Source organism: Tympanuchus pallidicinctus, unplaced genomic scaffold (genome assembly GCF_026119805.1).
Source record: "Tympanuchus pallidicinctus isolate F22 unplaced genomic scaffold, pur_lepc_1.0 scaffold3, whole genome shotgun sequence".
NCBI lineage: Eukaryota > Metazoa > Chordata > Aves > Galliformes > Phasianidae > Tympanuchus > Tympanuchus pallidicinctus.
Genome location: NW_026294747.1, coordinates 86,039,827 through 86,066,402, shown reverse-complemented (window position 1 = coordinate 86,066,402; position 26,576 = coordinate 86,039,827). Strand labels below are relative to the sequence as shown.

Sequence of the window (26,576 nt, the reverse complement as noted above, 5' to 3'; positions counted from 1 at the left end):
GTTAAGTTAGAAACGATTCCATTCCTCCCCAGGCAGTCTGTGTCATTGCTTCTTACCAGCTTAAACTGCTAGAGAAAAAGTGGCATGGATTAATTGCTTGTGCAATCCCTTAGGCTTTATCAGAAGTACCTCAGAGATGGTATGGAATATAAATGGTTAATGTTTAATGAAATATTTACAGAGGACAATTGCAGGGGATGCAACAGTGTCCTTCGTGTTCTTTTCCAATGCAGTAGCTTTGTGCCAGCCCTTTCCCCTGACAATTGAAAGCCTTCTCGCACTTGTGAAGTGAGGAGAGTGGCTGGAGAGCAGTCAGGATTGGTTTTACTGATTCTATTTGACAAACATCTGCTTGTCTTAATTTATGGTGCATTTTTGGACAAACTAAAAGGACATGCTGGGAGCAGTTTATAAATAGGATAAATGACATGCAAAGAGCAAGGACAATTTTTGCTTTCAGAGTTTTTCTGAAGTGACCTGACAAGAGTTGCAAATGTGATGACAACAACATACAAGCTTCTAAGCATTTCTTTTTCAAAAAACAATCTGATTGTGCTGTATATCACCATCAGAAGTTGACAGCTGCTTAGAATCTAATGTAGAATCAGAACTTCAGACTGGTTTCCTTCTGAAACAAAATGCCTTTTTTAAGAAAAAGTTACTTTAAGGGTCAGCCTCTTATAGATAGACCATCAAATGATCATGGTACATTTAGAACAGGTATATTTTATTGAAAGTGGTGACATACTCTTGAAACATCCAGCCTTTGTTAACAGTTAGAGATTGTGAGATATAACTGATCTGTTAAATTATTACATATTTTGTATGGTTGGTTTTAATTTTCAGAATGTTAGCAATGTCAGATTATCTTTTCAGATTGCATTAATTTCTGTTGTGACTGCACACCTTCATCCATCTACTGTCTAGTCATTATGAAATGTCCAGGCAGATAGATATCTTATGAAGTGGAGAGTCATTGTGTAGTGGCTTGACTGAGATATCATTTTCATTAAAGTAGAATCTGACATTACTTTTTAGTCAAAAAGCATAGAGGTGTGATCTTAGCTATTGTTTTGTAGCATTATATAATGTGTTTAAATGTTTAATTTTCTCTTTTTTCTTTTTTTTTTTCTTTTTTTTCTGAAGGAAAGGCAGGCAACAGTGAAAAAAGAAAAGGGTTGTCCGCAGCAAATGAACAAACTGGGAGAACGAAACAAAATGCAGAGAGCAAATTCCATCACCGTAGATGGACAAGGTCTTCAGGTGTGATTACTGTTATTTTAATTTTAAGAGAAATGAAGACAACAGTAGAGTAACCAATCTTTAAAGAGAAGATTTTCCTATGCGTTAGTTCTTCTAATATTTCACTCTTACATATTAAAAAAAAAATAATAAGCAAAATTCTTCCATCTTTACAGCAATCCCACGCAAATACTCTGCTTCTCATATGATTGGTAGGACTTAATGAGATGGAGAGCAAACATTAGCTGTAAAGTACTTGTGCCATGAGTGAAGCTGGATTTGATGATTTTAGTGTTTGTAATTCAACAATTTTTTGAATTTATGCTATAAATCTATTACTTGGTTAGTGTGATTCATCCCGTTTTCACTTTTTAACTGAAAGATGGATGGATTAAATTTCAAAGATGTTATTTCTCCAGGTATTGCCAAGGAGAGAATTTGATACGCCAAAATTCAGGGTGGAGAAAGGCAAAGTGGGTTTCAGTAGTAGCAATGCTACTGTAGGATAAAGTCAGTATTCATGTATGTGATGATTCTTCTTGAGTTAAATGATTACTATGATAACTATGTGATAATTGTTTACTAAACATAGTAGACTGTTCTCTCTTCCTTTTGATGTGCTACAACTGAGCTTCAGTAAAAATGATTCTGTTATAGATCAAACACTGAATGCTTCATAATTATTTCATAATGTATACCATTTCACCTGTATAGAAAGACATAATATTTCCTCTTTTTAGATTAGAGAAACATTCTCTTTATGACGACTCAGAGGGAAAAAAGAAAGAAGGGTAAAACTTATTCAGCCTCATGATGCTAGTAGATGACCTAGCATTATACTACTACGGTGGTCATTATCCATGGCTTTCAGCTCTGTCATCATGTACTTGCCATCCTCATAGGCTGCATTACTCTTCAGATCATTTGAGACAGACAGAGCATAAAGCAAAAGGGGTAGAGTATTTGCTGATGGAGTAATCAAGCTCTATCAAACACAGTGTAAATAGTAGTTTTAATAGAATGGTACTGGAAGTTAGAAAACTCTGTTTTCTAAGTATGCTTCCAGTGAGCACAAAAGCTCTAGGTTGAAGAGTATCTTTGAAATGTCCTTTTGGTAGCAATGTATCATCATGATTTTTGGTTTTACTTCTAGTGTTAGATTGCTTGTGCTCATAGCTTGTTGTCTGCAACCATTCAAGTCGGTATTTCACACTCCTGTGACACAGTGCCTGATAGGTTCAAAATAGTAATCTCTTAGCACCACTCTTGCATATGCAACATTCTTAAATTATTAAAATCCTCTTTTAGATAATTATGCCATTAGATTTTCTGTAATTTTGTTATTGTGAGCCAAAACTTATCTCTTTCCACTACGAGTCCAAAACTTGGAATTTGTAATTGCACTTATTATTGTTTACAAAGTATCATATTACACTGATAGCATTAGAGATAATTCTGCAATGATGTATTTAATTTTCTGATCTTCATATAGTCACTGTTTCTCTCTGTTAAATAAAATTGAAGTAATAAGAATCCATCTTTGCACAAACAATTACAAGGCCTGCTCTGTAAGTAATACCTCCTATTTTGTTATGTTGGCCCAAATTGTCAGAGGCAGGTATTGGTGGAATGGCTGTAGAAGTTGAACCTTTCTGCCAGCATTCCCTTAAATTTTGTTGGCATGTGGCAGATGGCAGCGGTGTGGCAGTCTGACAGAATGGCATCTGACATGGAAGTGCAGATGAAGCAAAGATGTGAAACTGAATTCTTTCATGCACAAAAAATGGCACCCACTGATACATCGACACTTACTGAACATCTGTAGAGACCAAAGGGTGCATGAGAGCAAAGTGAAGTGGTGAGCAACGTGTTTTAGTAGTGTCAACAGCATCATAAATGACAAGCATGTTCTGGACAGCCATGCACATTTGTCTCTCAGTGAAATGGAGAGCAACTTGATAAACTCATCTGCACAATTCAGTGGATTACAACTCTGAAAGTGTATGTGTAGCTGAGTATCATCTTCAGTGCATTGGAAATGGTGGCAACGTTGGAATATTACAGTTTATGCCAGGTTGGCCCCACAGATTCTCACACAGGAACAGAAAGAACACCGTGTACAAGTTTGTCAGGTCCTGTTGAACCAATACAAGATTGAATGTGACAGTTTCCTGAACTGCATCATTACCAGTGACAACATGTGATGAAAATGCATAGCTAATAATGGTGACTGTTGAAAAAAAATAGTGTTTTGAAGCTGAGAATTTGCTCTATCAAACAGTGTCAATGTGCTTTTTGCATCTGTTATAGTTTCCATTGAAACAAATAGGAAGCATTACTTTCAGAGCAATCTTCATAAATTTTTTTTTATTGGTAACGGTGATCATAAGCCTGGTCATTGTGAAAGATAAATGGACTCCAAAGGATATCATCGTGAAAGACAGATCTGTGGGACTGTTGAAGTTATGGTGGTTTTTTTTTTCACTCACAGATTGTATAATTTTGAAATATTTTCCACAGCCAAAATAGAACTAAGTAGGCTTGTTCTCAAAAACTTTAAGTCACTTGTCCAGTTACTGCACAGAAGTTGCCTTTATATCCTTCTAGATTAAGGCCTAAAAATGTTCACCTTTTCAGTCTAAAACTTTTAATTGCATTATGTAAAAATCTATATTATTTAGAAAAGCTATAAAACAATAATTGGAAGACATTATTTTAGAATTGAGTGGAACACAAACTACTTATTCAATTATTGTTTTTTGATGATCTTAAACTTACCTGCAATAGTAAAGTTCTGAAATAAAGTATTTTTATTTTATATATGTTCAAATCTAAGTTTTTGTTGAGAAAAGTATCATGACCAATCCTTCCTTCCATCAGACAGCTGTGTGCAGATAACTTAGTGACAGTGGAGATCTGTACGACTTAAAGACAATTAATCATAGTTAAGCACATTCATCTTACTTCTTTCCAGCTAACCAGCATAATGATCAGGATTATTATTTCTAATTAGAGGAAGTAATAGATCATGTATAACCTTAGGATGAGTCTCATTAATTAACCTGCATCCTAAGGGATTTCAGTAGGTAGTCCATCTCTGTCACAATGAACACCATTGGTTTACACGTAGTTCACAGGGACAAACATCATGGGAATTGGCTAAATAACTAAAATTGATTAAAACAGTAGATAAAAATTAAATATATGACAAACTTCACTATATCCTGTAATTTGATATATGTTTCAACATGCACCACTATACTGAAATAATCTACAGTGACAGAATCTGATCTGGGGTTAGTTTTGTACTTGGTTTAATTCTAAAGTTTGCTGGAGCTTTTCCTTATTATGTGTTAAATACTGGATCAGAATTTGATCAGTTGTTTATGAAGTTATGGATGGAACTGACACTGTACTGCTGAACACATGCTACTGAAAGAAGAGTGCTTTCAGATGTCTGACTATGTGCCTCTGTTTACAGGATACCTGTAAGACATTTTATGTTCCTTGGTTCTGTCCTAAATTAAATTCTGTGGAACATTCAAATGAAAAGATTTTGTTGTTTCAGCAGTTGTGATTAATGATTTTAAGCAAGAACTTTAAGTACGTTATTTTGAAACAGTAAGCCTAAGCTTTATCATCTCTGTAGCTGATAAGTAGTGTATGACTTCAGAGATGTTGGCTTTAAACTCTTAATATTTTTTTAAACATTCTAGACTTATGTAAGCCTTTTACATTTTATTTTTTTTTTACATAGAGCAATGACAGTGAACACTTGGGTTTTATACCATCTGATATTATTATTATTACTTCGAAGGAAGAAGTTAGTTTGTAAGCCATAGTTTGTCCTTCTTTTGTGTTTTCTTCTCTCCTTTAAAATTTCAAGCTTTCTAAATTGTTCAGAGGAGCTGGTTATTATTCTGTTTGTAACATTTTTAAAGCATATGAATTCATATCATATCAAATATTGCAATTTTCTGTCATTTATTAAAAATTAAAAAACAGCTACATGGAGTTTAAGATTTCATCATTCTTTATTTCACCTTTATAGTACAGTGTCATTTCCTCTTCTCACTGCAAAATGCAGTTTCTTCATAGCTTTTTTTCCATAGGAAATTATTATTTTGTCAGAATCAATCATGTATTTCTTAGATTTGAAGTTTTCTTCTCTATTGAGAAGATATTGACAGATATAACCTACGTATAGCAGTATTGTTTCCAATGGAATTACAGGTTAAAATGACATCACAGTTGTATTATGGACACCTAGCATTAAACACGTGTGTGTATATACATGTATTTAATTGTATTAGTATGTATTACTTTGCCACAAATTACGAGTTTTATATATATACGTATGTATATAAATTAAGTGTTATTGTAAATTGTAGAATTGCTGCCAGCTAGGTTACAGAACTTAATGTAGTTTGCATTAAGCCTTTTGCTTTCTGTCTGCTATAAGAAAAAAAGAGTGCAACACAGCATTAATGAGCAGCTGTGTTATTCTCTCCTTTTAGATCACTCCAGTTCCAGGCACTCATCCACTTTTAGTTTTTGTCAATCCTAAAAGTGGTGGAAAACAAGGAGAAAGGTAAGACTTGCTCTCTCTCTCTCTCTCTCTTGCATTTTCTCTCCCTTCTAATTTCTGTAATATATTTTAAAATGATTTTTAAGGCTTCATATGTGAAAAGTCCAAAATTTCAATATTTTTTATAATGGTGTGCTTCAAGTTTTGACATATCGTTGCCCTGTTTAGAAGAGGTACACACCAGCATACAGTTAGAAATCCTACAGTTAAAAACTAGAACAAGCTCTAGGTTTAATTTAACATCAGAAGGAGAACTTATATTCCCTGTATGATTTTGTGTGATTTGCATGCAGACGTGTTGTTACATTTTGACTTTTATATTGTAACTTCTAAATTAGAATGTTTTTATTTTGGTGTCATTGCTGTAATTTATCGTTTAAGTCCTGAAAATGTTAGTCATCTAGCCAAGATCAAGCTGAAGATGATACATAGGTACTGGATTATGTGAATACCAAAAAGGAGGGATTCAGTGTGTTTCTAAAGCTTTGAACAATTGAGTACTTGAGTCAACTTTCCCTACCAATTTAATGCTGATTCCTTTAGACCGTTTCTTTGAAACACTGTCTCTTCAAAAGCCATCCAACAAAGAGGGGTTAAGAATTGTTGTAAGGACAATTCTCAGAGCTGATGCTCATCTAACCAAAACTGCACTCAAAGTCCTCTGAAAGAAGATACTAGAATCTAGAAGCTGGATATTTGTTCCCTGTACTGATATACCTGAATATCAGCAATGTCAACAGTGCCACTTACGTTGAAGATGGTTAGTCCAAAAGGTTCACCATACCTACCTCTGCAATCATAAGAATATGCTACAAACCAACAGTTGACCATAAAACATTCTTTTTTCAAACATAGCATTTGGTGGTCCTGATGGGCAGTCAGGAGCATTGTAGGGGTGATGCAGTAGCATGCAGTTTGCCTTTTTTAGAGTTCAGATAGGAAGTGAGTAGATCAGAGATCCAGTCTGGAAGAATATAAATAAGAAGTACATTTGAGAGCCATACTTATTTAGTCATAACCTAGGCACAAATTAGTTAAATACTGTTTCACAGTTTTCAGTCCCCAGCTCAGAATTAGTCTCAAGTTCACTATCTGAATGAAGTTGATACACACGAGGCACGTCATGAAATATTAAATATTCTCTGGCATAAAAGCAAATTTGAAACATTTTCTCCGGTTAGAGCTCCCGTTTCCATTCACAAATTGCAATCTGACGCTCTCCAGTTTATTTTGATGCAATTGTTACTGGTGCCAAACTGATCACAGAGGTTATTTGAATTTAAAAAAAAAAATGAATCTCACTTTATTCACTAACACTGTTACCTTAAAGTGGTATTACACACTGAAGTATATAGCAGTGGGATATCAGTAGGAGCAGAGGATAGGTTGTAACAAAAACACAGTTTCCAAAACAGGCTGGGAGGTGATGGGGGAATGGGGGGAAAAAAAACACCAAAAAAACCCTCCACTGATTTTTGTAGATGAGAATTTCATTATCTTGATTCACTGAAATCAAAGTGGCTTTTTTGAGAACTGTTTCCCAGTCTTTAGGATTTTCTCTATTTGAGAGATCATGATGAATTGAGTTATGATTTCTAATTGACTTTCATCGAACACAGAAAGGTTACTGCAGATACTGTCAAGGCTCCAGTGTTCCCACAGTTCCCTGTATGAGATTTTATGCCTTGCCATATGGTAACCCAACCCATTTCATTGCTCTTAGACTTACAGAGATTGCATTCATCCATCCGATAACCAGTTGAATAAATGTACTCCCCTAAACAGTACTCTTGCCTTTTCCTTTTGTATATTTTTTTCCCTCTTGCCCCTAAAATAAATAAATAAATAAAAAATCTCTAAAGCACAAAGGAAGGGACTGAGGATTGCTCTAAAGAAACAAAGCTAAATGCTTTTGTTATGGTTTTTGAGTGTTGAAAAAGAGGTGTGGTGAGAAAGGAACATGTGGAAGGAATGTATTCAGACACCACAGCTACTTTCTCAACAATCATACAGATTACCTTATTGATGTGTTTTAAAGCTTGAATTGTTAGAAAACCAGTTTTGCAGAAGGTATAGTGATAAATATCATGTCCCTTATGTAGGTTTCTCTTTTAAAAACTAATGGCATTATTTTCAGATATAACTGAAAAAAAAAAAATAGAATGCTATGAAAATAATCCAGTTGTATATTCTTCTAAATAGATTAATATTATTGCCCATCACCTGAAATATAACTGAATTTAAACAAGTTTATTTTGGACTTTATCAGTTTAGTACAGTGTATAATCCATATGTAAGTGATAAATTAGAACTGAAGTGTAATTTAATGTTTATTAAGGAGAAAATTGCAAATTGGAATTAAAGTTGATGAGCTTAAAACTTTCACATACCACAAATAGATTTCAATTAAAAATGAAGTTGGATAGGAGTTCAGCAAAGCCAGTCAGATATCTTTCTCAGGACAAATCACATCATAGCTTGTTTTCAGTGAATGCACATTTCTGAATGAACATTTCTTGCTTCATTTAGTCCGGAAAAAAAAAAAAAAAAAAAAGAGTACATTCATTTCACCCCATAGCTAACATTCCTGTTTGCCTGAGTTTAAGATCTAACAAATTAAGATGGTAGCTTTCAATAATCAGAGAATACAGTGAATGCACTTAGTACCTCATGGACAGAATAATTGATTTCAACAGAAAGAATATACAACTGGCTATGTAAGAATATACAGCTAGTTATGGGCTGTAGTGTTTCTAAACACTGCTATTGTTAAGGGTAATGCTTCTCCAATAAGATAGCTAGAATCTAAATCATGCTGTTGTTTTGCCATACTCATTACTTTGTTTTCCCCTTCCCCATTTTCCAATTTATTTGCCTGACCAGCAGGTGAGTTTAAACAATTGTTTCCTTGACAAATGTGCGGTTGGATGCACTGGAGATCAGCTTCCGTACACTGACGTTTCCTGCTGACTCTACGTTCAGTGTCTTTGCAGTATAGGCTGATGTTATCTTTGACCTTTGTTGTTTTCTAATAACTTTTATTCAGAGTATTTCTTCCCTCTGCTCTGTGATTAGTTTGGATTTCTAATCTTTCATTTAGCATTGAGACAATATTTCAACGGAATCATTTTCAGTTGATCCTTCCAAAATGTTTTATATGTGGGAGAAATTGCCCATATTCTTTTATTTTCAAGGTGGAGGCCTTGGCTTCTTTGCTCTCTTTCTAAAATGTTGCATTTCCCAGATGGCAGAGAGCTCTGCTGTGGCCAGGTTTTTCTCCAATGCAGTCAACTTTACTGCAGTTCTGAATTGCTAAGTTACTGGTTTCTATCCATTTCTTTTGTCTCTAAAGGAATGATCTTATTACTTTAAGAGGCTCAGTCTAACTCAGCCCAAGCAGTCAGAAGTAGTTTCTTCAGCAGCAAAGCTATTATTGAGTGATCCCATCCCTCTTGGCCACTCCTGCTGTAATTTTTTATCACCTCAGCTATGCTAATACAGCTGCTGTAGGATTCATAAGAAATTTGGGCCTGATTTAATGAGATACAGGAGGAGGGAGTGAAGGGGCAGGGGAGGAAATGACAACAAAAAATTTTACTTAGGATTTGAATTTTGGCTTGAATTTATTAATTAATACAGAATGACCCTATGAACAGTTACAGAAATAGACCTGTTTGTCGAATTATCATGGATTCAGAACAACCTGGAGGCCATAGTGGCCAGTGTCCATTTAATAAGCCAGCTGATATTGCCATCACAAAATGCTGTGTTGTAACATTACCCAATTTGCTGTCTCATGGCTCTGTCTGAGCAAATCTTCAGTCACAAGATAACCATGTTCGGTTCCTTCCTTAAATACAGAGGCAACATGTCTACAGACAAGTCAGTATAAGTAGGTTTTTCAGTACTGCACACATAAAACTGGAAGACTAAATCATTGTCCATTTACCAGTCTTCAATGTGTCACGCTGTCAGATCTAGTTACATTTTAGTACAAAGGCAAACTTTTATAGACAGTTTCTTCTCCTTTGGTGTCACTGAAATGAATGATCAAGTTATGAATTTTATGCAGACTAGTATACTTAAATGTATTATAACTTACAGCACAACGTGTCATTTGCAGTGCGTCATTAAAGAGTGATTATCTGGTATTGATGTTCACTTAGGACCTGTGGAAGGCATACAATGATTCAAAAATAATTAAATCTAATAACTTTACTGCTTCAGGTGACTTCCAGGTTTTGGTTAGAGATACCTTGCTCCTTCTGTATTAGGAAGGCTGTTGTAGCATTTCTCTGATACCTTACATAACAGTACTGTAAGCTTAGGTTGTGGCTACTGTGTTTTATAGCACTTAACCTTTAGGCAAATAACAACCCTTTAGGACTTCCTAACTATCCTATTCAAGAACTCCTTGTCAGTTGCAGAGGTTAAATTAAATTTGACCAATTAATTCCTGTATCATGAAAAAGCAACTCACGCATGCTAACAGAAAAATTTAAAAAGGGATCTTTTTATGTCAGTAAGATACTTCATATGGATTGAAAGTGTACTGTCTTGTAAATCCACAGTTGAACATCTGATTTAGTTGTCATCACAACATTTGATAATAGTGTGCATGCTGGCAATTGAAACCAGTCATTTCACATTGACTTCTTCTGTCATCAGTGGCATCAGGAATAAACTGTATTCAGTGTGTTTGGACATAATGCTTTATGAAGAAGCTGATATACTAAATGATTGAGAAATTAAGAAAATGTTCAAATTTGGAGTTTTGTATGTAGTTATGAATTTGCTTGTATTCAGTATTGTAACATCCTTTTCTTCCACCTAACCTGATAAATTGTGCATTTCTTCAGTATACATATATATGTAGTTCCTCAATCCCTAGACACATAGATTGTGTCTAGACAGTTTTGTTGTTTTGAATTTCAAACTGTGTTGTCATTTTTAAATAAATTCAGCTCCTGTTATCCTTCTGTTTTACTTAGGTCAGTAAAAAGAAAGGGAGATATCTTCCAATGGGGAGGGAAAAAAAGTTTTTTTAAAAAAGCATCAGGATATTAAGTAGCTTGGAAAACATAAGCATTAAAATTAAAAGCAGATAAATGAGTTAATAATTCAAACCATTGTCATAGATCCCAGATATCATTCTTTCAGGTATTCATTCTTTCTGAGCTCAAACTCATGTGCTTCTTTATAAGAAACCATGGAGGTACAACACTGTTATCAGTGAAGGAAACTACATTTCTAGTCTTTGTACTGAAGAATGAAAATATTTGTCTTACTTTTAGGACACATAACCTCAAATTTGTAAAGTTACAGTTTTTGAAATATTTTTTGAAATAAATTTTGAAATATTTTTGAAATAGGGAGGTTTTTTATGGGATAGGACAATGTTTTACCTTCTGTATCATTTCTCTCCTATTATTCAGATCATTTTTAATTAGGCATACTTCAATTAAATTTACTTTATTTAAACTTAAACAACAGTTTTACACCTTTTTCATTTTCTTCCCATTTGAATATAATCTGAAAGAGATGTGAGTTCTCACTAACTGAATCCAACTCTAGTTGAGAATAGATTTGCTTTCTCAGGATGTTTTTCAAGCTACAGAGATGTTTTTGCTGGGTTACAGAACCAATTTGTAGTTCTACAATTAGAATCTAATTTTGTGTTAATCTCAGGGATAAATCTCTCCTTTTCTGTGAAGTATTTTAATAATAAACTAAGTGCTCTTCCCAATGCTCTGCTTATTCACCTTTTTTTGTCATCCTACCCCCTTGTCCTATTTTACTTCTGTCTGGGTATACAGCATTTGTATTTGTATCGTAAGTAGTTTATAGCATTTAATTTTATCCCTATAACTGTGGGGATTGTGCTCAAATTTATCATTTTATTTCACTGTGTATAAATAAGATCCCGAAATTCAAACGCTGCTTTAAACTTCTTTGGTCCTTTGGTTAGTTTAAAAACCAAACAAATCCAACAAAACAAGCAAACAAGCAAAAACCGACAAAAAAAAAAATCAAAAAAATAAACAACAAACAAACAAACTCAAGAACAACAAAACCATGTAAGTAATTTTCTTTTTCTGTCTCTTTGACTTCTTTAGAATTTATAGAAAATTTCAGTACCTTTTAAATCCTCGTCAAGTTTATAGTCTTGCTGGAAATGGACCAATGCCAGGGTAAGTCTACAGTTAATATTATTACCAGGAACTCATTTAATGAAATGCAACATAATCAAATAAACAGACTGAGGCACATAGAGCATGCTTAGAATGTATCAGCACTACAGACCTCTGAATGGCTGCAGAAATTTACAGGTATTATTTATTTACATGTACAAATAGAACTGTGTATCATGTGTTTTACTGATAAACGTGCAGTACACTGTAAGAACTGTGGTAAATGTCATTTTCTTTGAAGTTTCTACTGCTATTTTAGCAACCTGGCTTATCTGCATTTTTCTTTTACATCAAAACATTTGTGCATACACATAAGTTTCTGTGTGATACGTAGGGTATGAATATATGTATACATATGTATACATATGCTTATTCTTTTGCATGTCAGATATGGAATGTTGCTTCAGATTACCTTGGCTGAGCTTTCCTCATTCAGTCAATAATATTTGGGATGTAGGGGTACAAAAAATGACTAGAACACTTAGATTATGTTGGCAGTGACATTTTATGGGGGCTCAGTTTGGGTGAGTTTCTGAGATTCATTGTTAACTGAATCAATGTTGCAGTCAGTCAGCTAACATGCCTCTTCCATGACTCTTCAATTTTGTAATAATGTGCATGGAGAATATTGACAATATATCAAATGCCAACTTTTGCTACTTGAAATTGTCACCTTTTAAAGTAGCATATACCTTGATAGAAGAAAACAGGACAGCACTGATCATCTCATCAAAATAGCTTTGTGTGTATGAGTTCAGTATTATTTAGTTACATCACTGATAAATGAAATTTTACATCGAGAAAAGTTATTATATTATTCAAGAAAGACGTTAGGAGATGTGTTCAATATGAGGTTTGTGCTGTTGTTTATGTATAGTGAGTATCTAGTTTTTCCTTTTTTATTTTTTGAATCTTTGGATTTTAGTTTTGTTTTTGAATTGAAGGAAGTAAAGGGTGGCAGTGGAAATGCACGTTTTGTGCCTTGCAGTGTTGTATTTCTGTTGTCATTGATGTATTACTGAAAATAATAGACTAACAATTTCTGTCAGCGCTGCTTATTTTAAAGCTAAATACACAGGAAATTATTCTCTATTAAAACCATCCTGTATTAACTGTCCATTCATGTGTTATGTTAGACTTAAAATGTGTTGATGAAAGTGAAAAGCGCTCCAACCTTGTTTGAAGTCAGAATTCTCAGTGTACATTGTGCTACAGTGTGGCTAGTGTACAACCTGCAAAATGTTACAAAATCTGCTCAGAAAACAGAAATAATGAGTCGCCTGATTTCTTCCATGTCTCTAATTTTATCTTGTACAGAATGTTACTTCTGTTTGTTTATTCAGACATTATTTGTGTCTTGTTACACTCATCTTGAAGCATATGGAAATTTTAAGTGATACAAAAAGTAAGCAGACTTGAAAAAAATACAGAAAGTTATTTCAGGAATTTATAAAAAATTTTGTCTGACACAAAAATAGTAACTGATACTGTTTTACAAAGAGCATAATAGAAACGTCATGCTGAGAGATTAAGAGAGCAACTTTTAAAATAAATGAAATACTTGATTTCAAATTAATCTGAGTTCATCAAAACTTAAACAAACAAACAAAACCACCCACCAATTATTGGCTGCATTTCAGGCTATAACTGTTCTTTGGTTTTCATTATCTTGTGATAAAAAAAAATGTATTTTGAAGAAGAAGCACAAGAGGGCAGTGTTAAGTTCAGACCCGTACTGAAAGCAATTTAAGCTCTAAACTTTTGAACTAGAACAGTGGTTTTAGGAAATATTTCCATTTCTCTTCATATTAGGAATCTAAACAGTTTTACTTCAGAGTCACTTTGAGGCAATTTCTGATTAATTTACGAACTGAGATTTCATTTTATTAAAGCTGTTTTAGTATTTTTTTTTTTTAATTCATTACACAGAAGTAAATAATCCTAAATTTCCAGTTCATTTCTTACCATCACTTCTTGCCTCTGGCAATACTATGTACTCTGTATGTAATTTGTCCATTAAAGCATGCAGTTGAATACACTGTGTATTTAATTTGCCAGTGTTTGTTTCCCTTTCTGTGGGGGCTGGATTGCCTAGTAAAGTCTGCCTGTACATTCATCTGTCCACTCACTCATCAGTCTCCACAATGCCAGATATGCTGAACTGTCAGTCAAAATGTTACATTTATTTAGTATTGTCATTTGCATGGAACAGAGAGGGAAACAGAGAGAGGGGGTTGCACAACATGGAGATAAATGAAAGTGTATTCCTTATGCCAATTACTATTACAGAATGGAAAGGAATAAATGTGAATTTCTTTTAATGCATTTATGATTATTGAAATAAATTTTATGTTCTTTTTTTTTTTTTTTCTTTTGAACACTGCTTTCAAACATGTATACTCAACCTATAAAATTTTTATATGATTAGGGTAGAATTTACGTGTTTTCTGCTTGTTTTAACCCACAAATTAGTTATTTAGGAGGCTGTCTTTCTAATGATATACTGTCAATGACTGAGAATAGCATTTGTAAGTTTTCTATCTTGAGTTCTAAACATCTGTGGTTACTCCGAGTTAATAATTACAGTTCCCTTTAGTTGAAAATGTAGATAGTGGGGAAAAACTAAAGGAACTGGGCAACCTGTAAAAATCCTAAATGTTAGGGTACTGTGAATCTACAGTATTTTTTGAAAATGTCAATGACTCAGTAATTCTAGGTCATTTGTTATTCCTCTCTAATGGGGAATAGCCATGCTCTCTCATGGCATTGTGTTGGAATAACAGATTCCTTTGCACAATGCAGCTGGAACAGGGTTAAAAAAAAAAAACAAAACAAAAACAAACAGTCTTTGCCCAGAGAAAGAAGGGCCACTAGTGGAGTCCCATGTTCAAATTTCTTTGAAAACTGGAATTAGTACTTTCCACTTTCCCTTTCAATATTAATCATTAAAAATTAAAATAAATACTAAATGAATGTTTTGGAACATCAGAACTTGTGCATTTTCCAGTAGATGTGCTGATGGGTAGCGGGTCAGCAGGAAAATGTTTTGAACAAGCTGACAGGAAATTTAGTATTGCCATCTGAATGTCCAATTACTGAAGTGGATATGTCACCTAGTTTCATAATAGATATGGTGATACTTGGAGAACTGCAGGGACAGCAGCAAAGACACTTCTTTTAGCTGCTTAACATATTTAAGCTAAGGATTCCAGTGCTCTTTGTGTCAAGACTCGTATACATAATCTATATAAAAATATGGCCATGATGCAAATAAATCACAATGGAGCTGACTTTCTGGCATTGATTCTTTTACAACAATAAAAGTTAACCTGCTGCCGTACCCGAAAACTGAGGAGCTCTCAGCCAAAGGGCAACAATATATATTAAACATTGATGTCATAATTAATGGTTTAGACATTCTTTATTTGGGAGCAGAGATTCGAGTGAGCTGGAGAAGCCCTGTAAACTCGACAGCTGAAGGCAGACATAAAAGATACTCCACAGTTACAGACTGCCACAGTTAACAAAGTGACATGAAAATTGCCAGGCTGATACATTGTGTAATTTGTGCCTAGCACCTGTGTTTTTAGCCTTGAAAAGAGTTTCCCTGTTTGGTTGTTACATCTCTATAGGAGCCTTCTACTTCTGACAACAACTGTTATTGTGTATTTAATGATCTTCAAGAATCTGAAATTCGGTTATTGTTCACCTCTCAGAGAGGTAAATAATAGCTGGATGAATAGCAGCCAGCCACAGACCCACATGGCTCTGTTGAGAGGTCACCATTTCCCAAAGGCTTTGTCCCTCTGAAAAGGTTCCTGTTCCCTTAAGACTATTATTTAAAATGTCTAATTTATGTTATTTTTATACACTATAATAGAAATTATATCCACTAAAGTTGTATTTCTTTGTAAGTCCCTTAACCATTTAATTTGGAGAGCATGTCTTTTTTGAATTCTATCCACAAGTTTACATCAGCCAGCCCTTTTAAACCGTAAATTCTGTCAGCTTAAAAGATGCCCAGGATAGCCAAACTGAATTCCTACAGCTTGCTGTGTAATTTAGCTGGGAATCTACAGCACCTGGGCCTTTGTAACTTCACAAAGCAGTAGGCCTATTTTGAAAATTACACTATTTTCCCTGATTATTGGAATTGATTGCTAGAGTATTTCTTTGCTGTTTGAACACTGGGAATTTACAGAGTATTGTGAGAAGACATATACACCTATAATACTTTGAGGAGATAATAATTGCACAGTTATTTTTTCCTGAAGAAAACCTTGGACTTGATCCATATTTCTTTGAAAGAGAACTATATATATATATATATATACGCTTTTTGTTGTTGTTGTTGTTTGTTTTCCAAAAGACAGAACAAGCCAGTGTGGTTTAGTTGTTGTCTACAGTTAAGTTATGATTGTACTGTACATAAATCAGTAGAATTCTGTGAGTCTTAACATGTGAAACTTACTCTTTGGTTTTGTCTGTTTAAGTGTATTTTTACCTGTAAAAGGGATGTCTGCAATATGCATAGCACAATCTTCAAATACTGTGAATATCAACAGTTTCTATACTACACTGCTAAAGTTATGGTCCAGAATAATTCATCCCTCTCTTATCCATTGTAGTTTTTCAGAGGTGAATCTACCACAACCTGTTGTCTGAAATCTATTTGAAAAGGCTTTGCTTCATCTTTAGCCTCCTTACTATATAGGTTGCTAGAAAAGTAATGCCTCCTATTTATTTCCATGGAAACCACAGCAGTTACAAGGAGCACAGTAACACTATTTGAAAGAAGAAATTCTCAGTTACAAAACTCTGTTTTTCAACATAGGGACCACTGTTTGCTATGCATTTTTACCAGAATTAAACAAGAATTTGCATGCCACACTCATAAAAAACTGCAGCAGTGAAGGTGACCCACTGTTGCTACTGCTGAAATATGCCACCCACCACCTCATTGTGCTTACATCCACTGTTTGGTCTCCATAAACATGGAGGATGGGTGCAAATTTTTATACATGGAAGAATTCATTCCACACCTTTGCTTCATATGCACTTCCATGTAAGATGGCATTCTGTCTTCTCTGCAGCCATCTGCACACAGCAACAAAATGTGAGGAAATATTGATGGGAAGGTTTAATCTCTACTGCCATTCTACCAACATCTGCCTCTAACATGGTAGGCCAGCATAATAAAATAGAAGGCATTATTTTTGGAGTATCCCTCATAGTTTGCTGTCCAACCTTTGCCTTCTTGAAGTGGTTCCCTCTTCTCAGTCATTTCAAACTAAGCTTTTGAATACCGCTATTAAGTACTTTCTGAAATTCACTGTACTTACACCATCCAGCATCTTTACTCCACCTCCACCTAGTAATACCCAGCATACATTAATTCTCCTTTCCCTTCTCTCAAACTAATGAGGCTGCTATGCATTTTGTGGGTATTATACAAGTAAAGAAAATTTCAGTCTTGCAAAGAGCATAAGTTCGACAATGACATTACTGTTCAGTATCTGTATCTGAATAATTTGGGCTCTCTATGGACTGTATTGCTACATTGTGAAAATATTCTGGTATGCATCTTGAGCAACAGGGCAAAACATATTCATGCTATTTTTGAGTTCAAGGTATGGGTTGATGTCTTCAGTGTCTAATACCTGACATAAGTCATTAAATTACTTTTCTGGTAAATTTTCCTCTATAATCAGAAAGTTTCTCAATGATCACATGTGATCATATATTGCTCGATAGGGATATATGTATACATATATGTACATGTGATGTATGTATGATGCGTGTGTGTGTGTATATACACATATAATTTCTAAATATTCCATTATCCTTAGCAAGATAACCATTTGAAATTGCCAGCAACTTTTATCTTAGGAATTCATTAACTGAAAACAAGGTTTTCAGCTATGAAATGCCTATATGGCATTTAACTTTTATGTACATTGAAATGTCATTCCTGGAGAGAAATATTTGGCCCCGTATTATGATAACCTGGATTCACTGGCACTTTTTTTTTTTTTTTTTTTTTTTTTTTTTTCCAGTGATTTACTGCAATTATTGTGTCATGAATAATGTCAGCATAATGTACACAACACTGTCAGTGAGCATTGTAATGAGGATAAAGTGTGTGGTGTTGTCCAGTTACACGGCTAGCTCAACTTGTCAGTCTACAAAAGGAAAAACTGTGTTAAGCTTTCATTCGTATAGTCAAGTAAATAACCATTTGTCAGGGATTGTGTTTGTTTTGTTTGGTAAAATGGCAGCAACGTGGTCAGTACAATAAAGGAGTAAACATTGCAACAACGTAATTGCTTTGCCTTTCAACTTGTTGCTTTCATCTGGAAATTGGTAGATTAAACCCAACATTGTGAATTCACAAATGGACAAAGTTTCCTAGTTACAAGCTTCATCTGGAAGTATGAGATATCTAACAAATTAGTCTAAATTCATTTGCAAAGGTTTAGCAGACTAATTTGCTTTGAGCTAGTGGTGTTTGGGGTGGATGTTTATCTTTCACTTCCATTCATACACAGTGTAATTTCTCTTCCAGTACTAGTTCACTCATAATTACCATACCATACTGATGGTAAAGTTATAGATATATTCATTCAAGAAAATTTTAATAATATGACTTGGATTTATGCCACATCTTAAGAAAAAATATTTACAAGTTTAAAGTTTCATGTATTTATTGATTGAATATTATGTTATTGTCTCAAAACCTTTGAAGCCAATGTGAATGGGACAGGAGTTACTAAAAATGAAAAGGAATCTATATCACTTAAATACAAAATTATGATGTAGAGATGTTTGATGTTGCTGTTTGTTTTGTAAATCTGAAACAACTGAACTGGAGTAGTTAGTTAGTTAGTTAGTTAGTTGAAACAGTTGCCATTTTCCAGGTGGAAAACAGCAGAAACTGAATAATTGTCTCTTCCCAAGATCCTTGTATCTGGCAAAATAAAATTATTGGCTGTTGTCAATCAGTTTGTTTGTTTTACTTTCAGAAGATGAGAAACTTGCTTAGACTTAAGCAGGTCAACTTTCAAGGGATCTTCTAACATGAAAATACTAATTTAATTCTAGGTTTTTTATCTACATGTTTTTGGAACATGTAAAATGGTGAGGTATTGTAAAAAAAATAGGAGGCAGCAGTTAATGGTACAAGAATTTCACCATCAGAAAGGAATTAGATGCTCTTAATTTTGATGATAGAAAACTACATGTAATCACATGTCTTCCATAAACAAAATCTGGGGATTGTTTATATCCATTCAGTAGAACTGGAATGATATCATCAAACAATTTTCCTAGCAAATGTGATGCTATTCTAAGGCTTTAGAATGCAACCATTCATTTGTTTTCTTTCTGTATTTCATTATATTTGTCTTCTTATCTTTTATTCTTTAATATATCAGAAGTGTCGTGTTCTGTAGTAGATGTCAGTAGGAGCAGTTCTGCTCGTCCTTCTTGCTGCTTGTTTGCAAGAGACTGAAGAATAGGTGTTACTTGGCTTACAGTCTGTTTCAGCACAATGTTCCTGTGTACCTTTCTAGTGCTGCTATTTGCTATTATTTGACTGTTTGAATTGCTGATTTAGGAAAGCTATTCACTATAGTATCTATAAAAATCAACTCCATATAAAATAACGTCTAAATATTAAAAAAAAAAAAAAAAAAAAAAAAAAAAAAGAATTTTCTTGTAATGTAGGGATAAAATTTTTGGTAAAACAGACCTTTTGCAAGCTAGTTTTATCAGTAAAGACTGAAGCAAGGAGGATGTTCAGTAACTGCCTCCTTAGTGTCCTCTGTTGCCAGTGGGCCCACATTTTCCTCAGACTTGCTTTTGCTATTGATGTACATAAAGAAGCCCGTCTTGTTTATGTGGCAGTATGCTTATATAATCTGTTTATGTGTACAAGTATTTAATATGAGGAATATTGTAACTTACATTTTTTTTGTGTATTTATATTTCTGTATTTTTTATATAACATATATATTGCTTTTACCTTTAAACTTATAAAAAGTCATTTGTATTTAATGATGTGCTATGACATAAATGAATTGTTTGGGAAATTCACTGCATATGCAACCAAAATGCACGAGGGGAAATATGAATGAATCTTACTGAGAATTTGTTTGATATTTTTGTCAAATTCTTCAGTCCCTCATTTTTTCTTGGAAAATTATATTCTTCTTGATGAAGATTAAGTATACAATCAACAGGAAAAGATTACTTTTACTCACATGGTGAGGATGCCTGCTTATGAAAAGGGCAACTGAGATTTAAATCTACTCTCTGCCTATCTGTATTAAAATTAACATCAACCCAATTTTCCGTGTTGTGTTTTTTAATTTTTTTTTCTTATTGTCATTATTTGTGAGATGATTTTTATTATCCTTGTTGTTTGTTTGTGTGTACAAGTGTTGCTTTTTCCCTCAGGCCTTGTTTTTGAATCTAGTATGTGTGGTAGAAAGTGCTTACGTATTTACAGAAGATAGTACCCTACCCTCACCTCTGGACTGTTATTTCATTTTTTTAATTAATCTGAAATACTTTCAGTACTGCAAGTAGTGTAACTAGATCTGATAAGTTTCTAAAGATGCAACACATTAAGTCAAAGTGGAAATGCTGGTGATGGGAGGCATTTATCTTCTCTCCTATTTTTAAGAAGTGATGGAGAACCACACCTGGGGGCCAGGACATCTCACTGCTCACTCTTGTAGTGATGCCTTGTGACTTTTAGCAGACAATTTTTCAGCACACACGCTTATTAAAAGATGTATTCTCTAAAAGTAATCTGGCATGTGACACTTTGGATCAGAAGGGATCTTAAAGCAGTTGTCCGTCACATGTGTGAAGTAGAATTTAAAAGGTGAGAAGAGCAAAGCTGAATTTGTAAGCATGCTTGAAATATTGTACTTGATACTTCTTATTGGGTATGAGCTCTTAGGAGTAGAGGAAATTAGAGGGAGTGGGACTCCGATCTGATGGACTTACTTGTATTGCTTACCCTGAAATTCTGGTCTGGAACTAATTAAAAAAAGTTATCCCGTGATTTTCTACATCTTAGGTTTTTTTGTTGTTGTTATTGTTTTTTCGTATTGGACTTTCTGTTTCACACACTCTTCTTTTTGTCTGCAGTTTTACATTTGGCCTTGATTTTATAAGAAATGTATAGCTTTCTAGAGATAGAAGCACTATTCTGTGTGCAGCACTAAAGCGTCATATGGAAAATAGTTTGATTTAAATATTATAAGTTATTCTGTAGCTTTATTTGTGTTAAAGAATTTTTGCACATTGTAACGATTGCGATTACTAGGAGACTGCAAATTGGAAATTCAATCTGATCACCAGCGTGTAGACTATCCATTAAGATGTCTCTGAAACTAAAGAATCTATGTTGAAATACATGCATGCACATATGTAATAATTCAGTAAAATAAATATAAAGTTTCTGTCTAGTCACAGTTTATGCATAATTTCAGCATAGGTCAAAAGCTATCATCAAAAAATGTTTTAAATTAAAAATATTTCAACTTGGAAGTGTTTTAATATATGTTTTAATATATGAACTAAGACAAAGATTTGGATTAGCCATTATGTCTAACCCATTTCTAATATCAGTGAACCATAATAACTCTTGGATAAATTTATTTTTAAATTTATCAGATAATTCATTGTTGGAAGATATTTTGTCTTCTGTTTAAAAAAAACGAGAGCGTGGTCAGAGTTGATTATTTCAGATGTTGGTTTGTCAGGTGCTGTCAAATTAAATGTCTTAAACCATAAAATGTATGCACAGTGCATTTATGTTTATTAAATAGATATCTTCATTTACTTTTTTAGGTTAAATTTTTTTCGAGATGTTCCTGAGTTCAGAGTACTAGCATGTGGTGGAGATGGGACGGTAGGCTGGATTTTGGATTGCATAGGTAATCAACGTAGTTTACATACTTTTGCAGGATTCTTATGTTTTACGTTTATTACTCTTAACTCTTTATCAACGTGGATGCAACTATTTGGTACAATATGTTGTTCATTTAATTTTTTGAAATATCATAATTTGAATCATAATTATTTTAAAGTATATTCAAATTGTAGAGGATATGAAGATCCCTAGATGAGTCCAATGTTTATAGCCCTGACAAAAATTACAGAAGTCAAGAAATTTGAATCAAACTGCTTTAATTTTGTAAGTCTATTCCCTATACTGAAACAAATTGGCTACAACATTTCTATTTATACTCCATTATCCCATAATGCAGATAATGAAATAACGGTCCTTTGAATAGAACTGCTATGACAGACATGTAGATGTGTAAGCTGTGGGGTATGTAATCATTTCAAATAGAGTTCTTTCAGTTTGTTGGCCATAAATTCCTCTGTACAAATAATTAGGAAGGCTCAGAGGTTAAGATTTTAGAGATTTTAACCTTCCTGTGCTTATTAGGGAGCACATCTCTCACACCAAATGCTTGTTTATTTGGCACTAGAGAGCCTGTAGGGAAAATAATGGGAATGTAAGACAATGGAAATGAGAAAGGAGATGGAGTGACCAAAAGACTTGACAGAATGTTTAGGTGACGAGTATTTAAAATCATAGGCTCTTTTATGAGAGGTCTAGACCAGAAAAATTAGGTAAGAAGGATGTCATGAAGGAATGGATGATAGCAAATGCATGTTTCTGAACTTACTTACTTACTTATTTAAAGGAGGGAGGTAAAATGTCCTTTTGCAAATACAAGGTCCTGGTTGTAATGCTCAAATAGCTTTGAAAATTGTAAATCAATAGACAACTTTTAATTCTTTGTCCTTATGATAACGATAATGTAAATTAGGATTAAAGATGGTACCTGGACTAGGGAATGAGCTGCACAATAGAATGACTCAATTAAATGCTTGTTGAGTAGACAGCGTGATCCCATATACAGAGTACATACCTTTGTCTTTCAGTGAAACATAATGTAACATGGTTACTGTATCGCAACCAAACAATTAGATTTTTTTCCTTAGGTATGTTTTTTTTTTTTCTTTATTCACAGAGAAGGCAAACTTGCTTAAGCATCCTCCAGTTGCAATTCTGCCTCTTGGGACTGGCAATGATTTAGCAAGGTGTCTGAGATGGGGAGGAGGTAAACATAAATTAAAATACCTTGTATTATGTAATTAAAAAAGAAAAAAAATAACTTTTGCATCAAAGTCTGCTCTTAACATTTGGATGTCTCTTTTATGATGTATGTAAAGAACCACTATGATCTTTCCTCTTTTTGGAATTAGCTGTCGGTAAATGTTATATGAACTGTTTTATAGATATTAAAGGTCATAATCACTCTTCATACCTTGTTTGTAGCTTCTGCTGACACCAAAAAAGCTCCAAGGTGTAATGAGAATAGTATATAGCTATTTGTTTGGTGTTTTACCATCTGTATTGCAGTTATTTCTTTAATCAATAAATTATAAAGAAGTGTTAAGTGGGTGTTAGTTGGGGCTGTTCTGAAAGGGTTACTGAAAATGCTTAATGTTGGGCTTGGAGTGGTTTTATCTTTTTTAATATTTGTAAATTCTAAATGAAAAATATTTCTCAGCCTTAGACTAGCTCTTTTGATCCGCTCTCCTTCTCTTCTCCTACGGATGACTCCAGACAATCATTGTTTTGATGCAATTTATCAGGAAATGAGAAGACAAAGAATGCTGAAAGTATAATACATGTAAAGTAAAAAGTTTAATATCCTTTGCATCCTTTCCTGTATGTGTGGAAACTTATTCACAGCTCCTCCAATAACTTACTTTCATCCAGGATTTGCATTGTATGGTAAAAAAGAATAACATAAAAACTTGAAGGAGACCTGAAGAAGGAAGTCTTAGGCAAGACTGTCTCTGGAGAAAAGACACTAGTTCACAGACTCAAAGGTAGCTCTGTTTATTTCTCAGTTAGTCATTTCAGTACAAATGTATTAGGAACTTGGCTCTTTATTTGGAAATTCCCAGCCCTTGTAAATGTTTCCTTCTTCTTCTGTCTCATCATAAGTTTCCTTTCCAAATGTCTGCCTTGTTACCAGATGCATCTTTAGAAAAATCTGTGTAGAACTCTTGGAACTTTTGTTATCAGTAATGTTCTTTCCAATCATTTCAGAATCTCCTTCACCTCCACTGTCACAAATGGTTTTTAATTATTATGATTTTTTTTTTTTTTTAATGTAGGGGAAAAAAAATAAAATACAAGTCAGACTTACCTCACTTTCTGTACATAGAATAATTCAGGATAGAAGGGATTGCAGGAGGTTTTCTAGTGCAATCTCCTGCACCAAGCAGAGCTGAATAGACCACACTGCTTGAAACATTATGAACGTTAGACAACACAGACTCTTCAGGCAGCCTGTTCCAGTGTTTGACAGTCTTAACGGTGAAGTTTTTCTGTGTAGCCAGTCTGAATTGCTGTTGTTTCAGTCCACATTCTTTGTCTATCATCCTGTCCCTATGCAATGCTGTGAGGACCATGGTTCTGTCTTCTTAATAACTTCTTTGTAAGCCTTAGAAACAGGTATTTGACCCTGAAAAGCTGTCTCTTCTCTGGGCTGATGAAGCCTGTCTTCCTCAACTTCTCCTCACAGAGCAAATGCTCTAGTCCCCAGTCATGTTGGTGGTCCTCAGCTGAAATCCCTCCCATTTATGGATGTCTGCCTTGTATTGGGCTGGGCAGTGGTGCTCATAACTGTGTACACTCTAATTGGTGAACAAGAGAGGAATTTCACTTCTCAGGCTGCTGGCTCTGCTCCTGTTCATTTGACTGAGAATACTGTTGGACTACTTTGATGCCAGGCTGTTAGCTCATATGCAACTTGCTGTCTGCCCACACCCTTGGTGCTTTTTTAGCAGAGCTGTTCCTCTCAGTCCATCCCAAGCCTATATCATTACAGGAGTTATTTCTTCTGTTGTGTGGGATTTGCTGAATTTAGCAATGATCTTCTAGCGTGTCAAAATTCCTTTGGATAGCATCCTGCCCTTGAGCATCAGTTTGTATGTGACATCCTCAAACTCAAGGAATGTGCGCTCCAATATATCATCCATATCACTGATAAGAAAAGTGATCCCTCTTATCCAAAAATCCAATCATCTTATTACAAAAGGCAGTCATGTAGTTTTGATACACCTGTGGTAGATCCATATTGGTTGACTTCTCTTTAATGTGCACAGAAGTTTGTTCAGAGAGAGCTTGGTTGTGATTTCTTCCAGGCGTCAATGTGACACAGTCTCTCCTGTCATTCTCCAGATTGTTTTTTTGTCCTTTTTGATGAGATTGGGAAGTTATGTTTTTCAAGTCACCAGTGACATCTCCCAGTCATCTAACTTTTTCACAAGTGATAGACAGTGGCCTTGCAAAGGTTTCAGCCAGCTTTCTCGAAATGTTTATATGCAGCCCAACTGATTTCAAGAACTTGTCTATGTAAAGTATTCAAACAATCCCTGCCTCAAACCTCATACTCTGCAGGTTGTCTTTGTTGCCTCAAGCCTCCAGGATACTAAGAACAATGGCTTTATTGGTTAACTGTAGCTAATTCATCCATAGCCTTCAGCACTGGGCTCCTGTCTACCTGAGTTCAGCAGAAAATGAAAGTTCTGTGTTTTTAAGGCTTTAGCTATTTTTCCTTCTCATCATTTGCAACAACAGCAACAATAACAAAACTTTTTATTCAGTATGCATACTTCCATTTTCTTAAATTCATTTCCTCATGGGGAATGTTTTCCAGATACTTACTCTCAGGCACTTGCCAGAAATTCTGCAGTATCAGTAGCGGGCACATGAAAACTTCCATTGAGTGTGCTTACTGTGAGACTAACTCTGTGCCCTGCCCTCATTCTTTTTTGACTAATTATTGTGTTCCTCAACAATGGTTATATGCAACCTACCTGATTCTGAACTGCTGTAGTGAACCATTAGGATGATTTATTGTGCTTCTGAACCCTTCCATTTCCTTTGGGAAAAAGCTGATATGACACTTTAAGAAAAAAAAAAAAAGAAAAGAAAAACAAAAAAAAAAAGATGAACAGCAATAGATAAGTACTAGTTTTGATTACATTTGATTATCTCAGGTAGGGAATGTCCTTCCTTTCAATTCTACGTATTTAGACAGAATCACAGAATTGCAGGGGTTGGAAGGGACCTCAAGGGATCTTCAAGTCCCACTTCCCTGCTGAAGCAGATTCCCTACAATAGGTCACAAAGGTAGGTGTCCAGACTGGTCATGAATATCTCCATAGGAGACTCCACAACCTCTCTGGGCAACCTGTTCCAGTGCTCTGCTGGTATGGAACTTCCTATGTTCAAGTTTTAGGTCATTACTTCTCATCCTGTTGCTGTGCACTATCGAGAAGTGCCTGGCCTCATACGTTTGCCTCCTACCTCACTTTAGATATTTATAAACATGTATCAGATCCCTCCTCAAGTCATCTTTTCCCCAGTCTGAACAGACCTGTGTTTGTCCACCTGTCCTCATATGGAAGATAGCCCATACCCTTAATCTTCTTCGTGGCCCTTC

General features: G+C 34.6%; 1 protein-coding gene across 4 annotated transcripts in view; it reads left to right on the top strand.

The window, feature by feature from the left end:
- DGKB (diacylglycerol kinase beta) overlaps positions 1-26,576 on the top strand; it is a 328,785-nt gene that overhangs the window by 108,952 nt on the left and 193,257 nt on the right. For all 4 annotated transcript variants that reach the window (XM_052695392.1, XM_052695389.1, XM_052695393.1 and 1 more), the window contains 5 exons: positions 1,147-1,263; positions 5,760-5,833; positions 11,947-12,021; positions 21,886-21,971; positions 23,082-23,171. In XM_052695392.1, the coding sequence (XP_052551352.1) occupies positions 1,147-1,263; positions 5,760-5,833; positions 11,947-12,021; positions 21,886-21,971; positions 23,082-23,171 (442 nt within the window). The remainder of the gene's footprint in view (positions 1-1,146; positions 1,264-5,759; positions 5,834-11,946; positions 12,022-21,885; positions 21,972-23,081; positions 23,172-26,576) is intronic.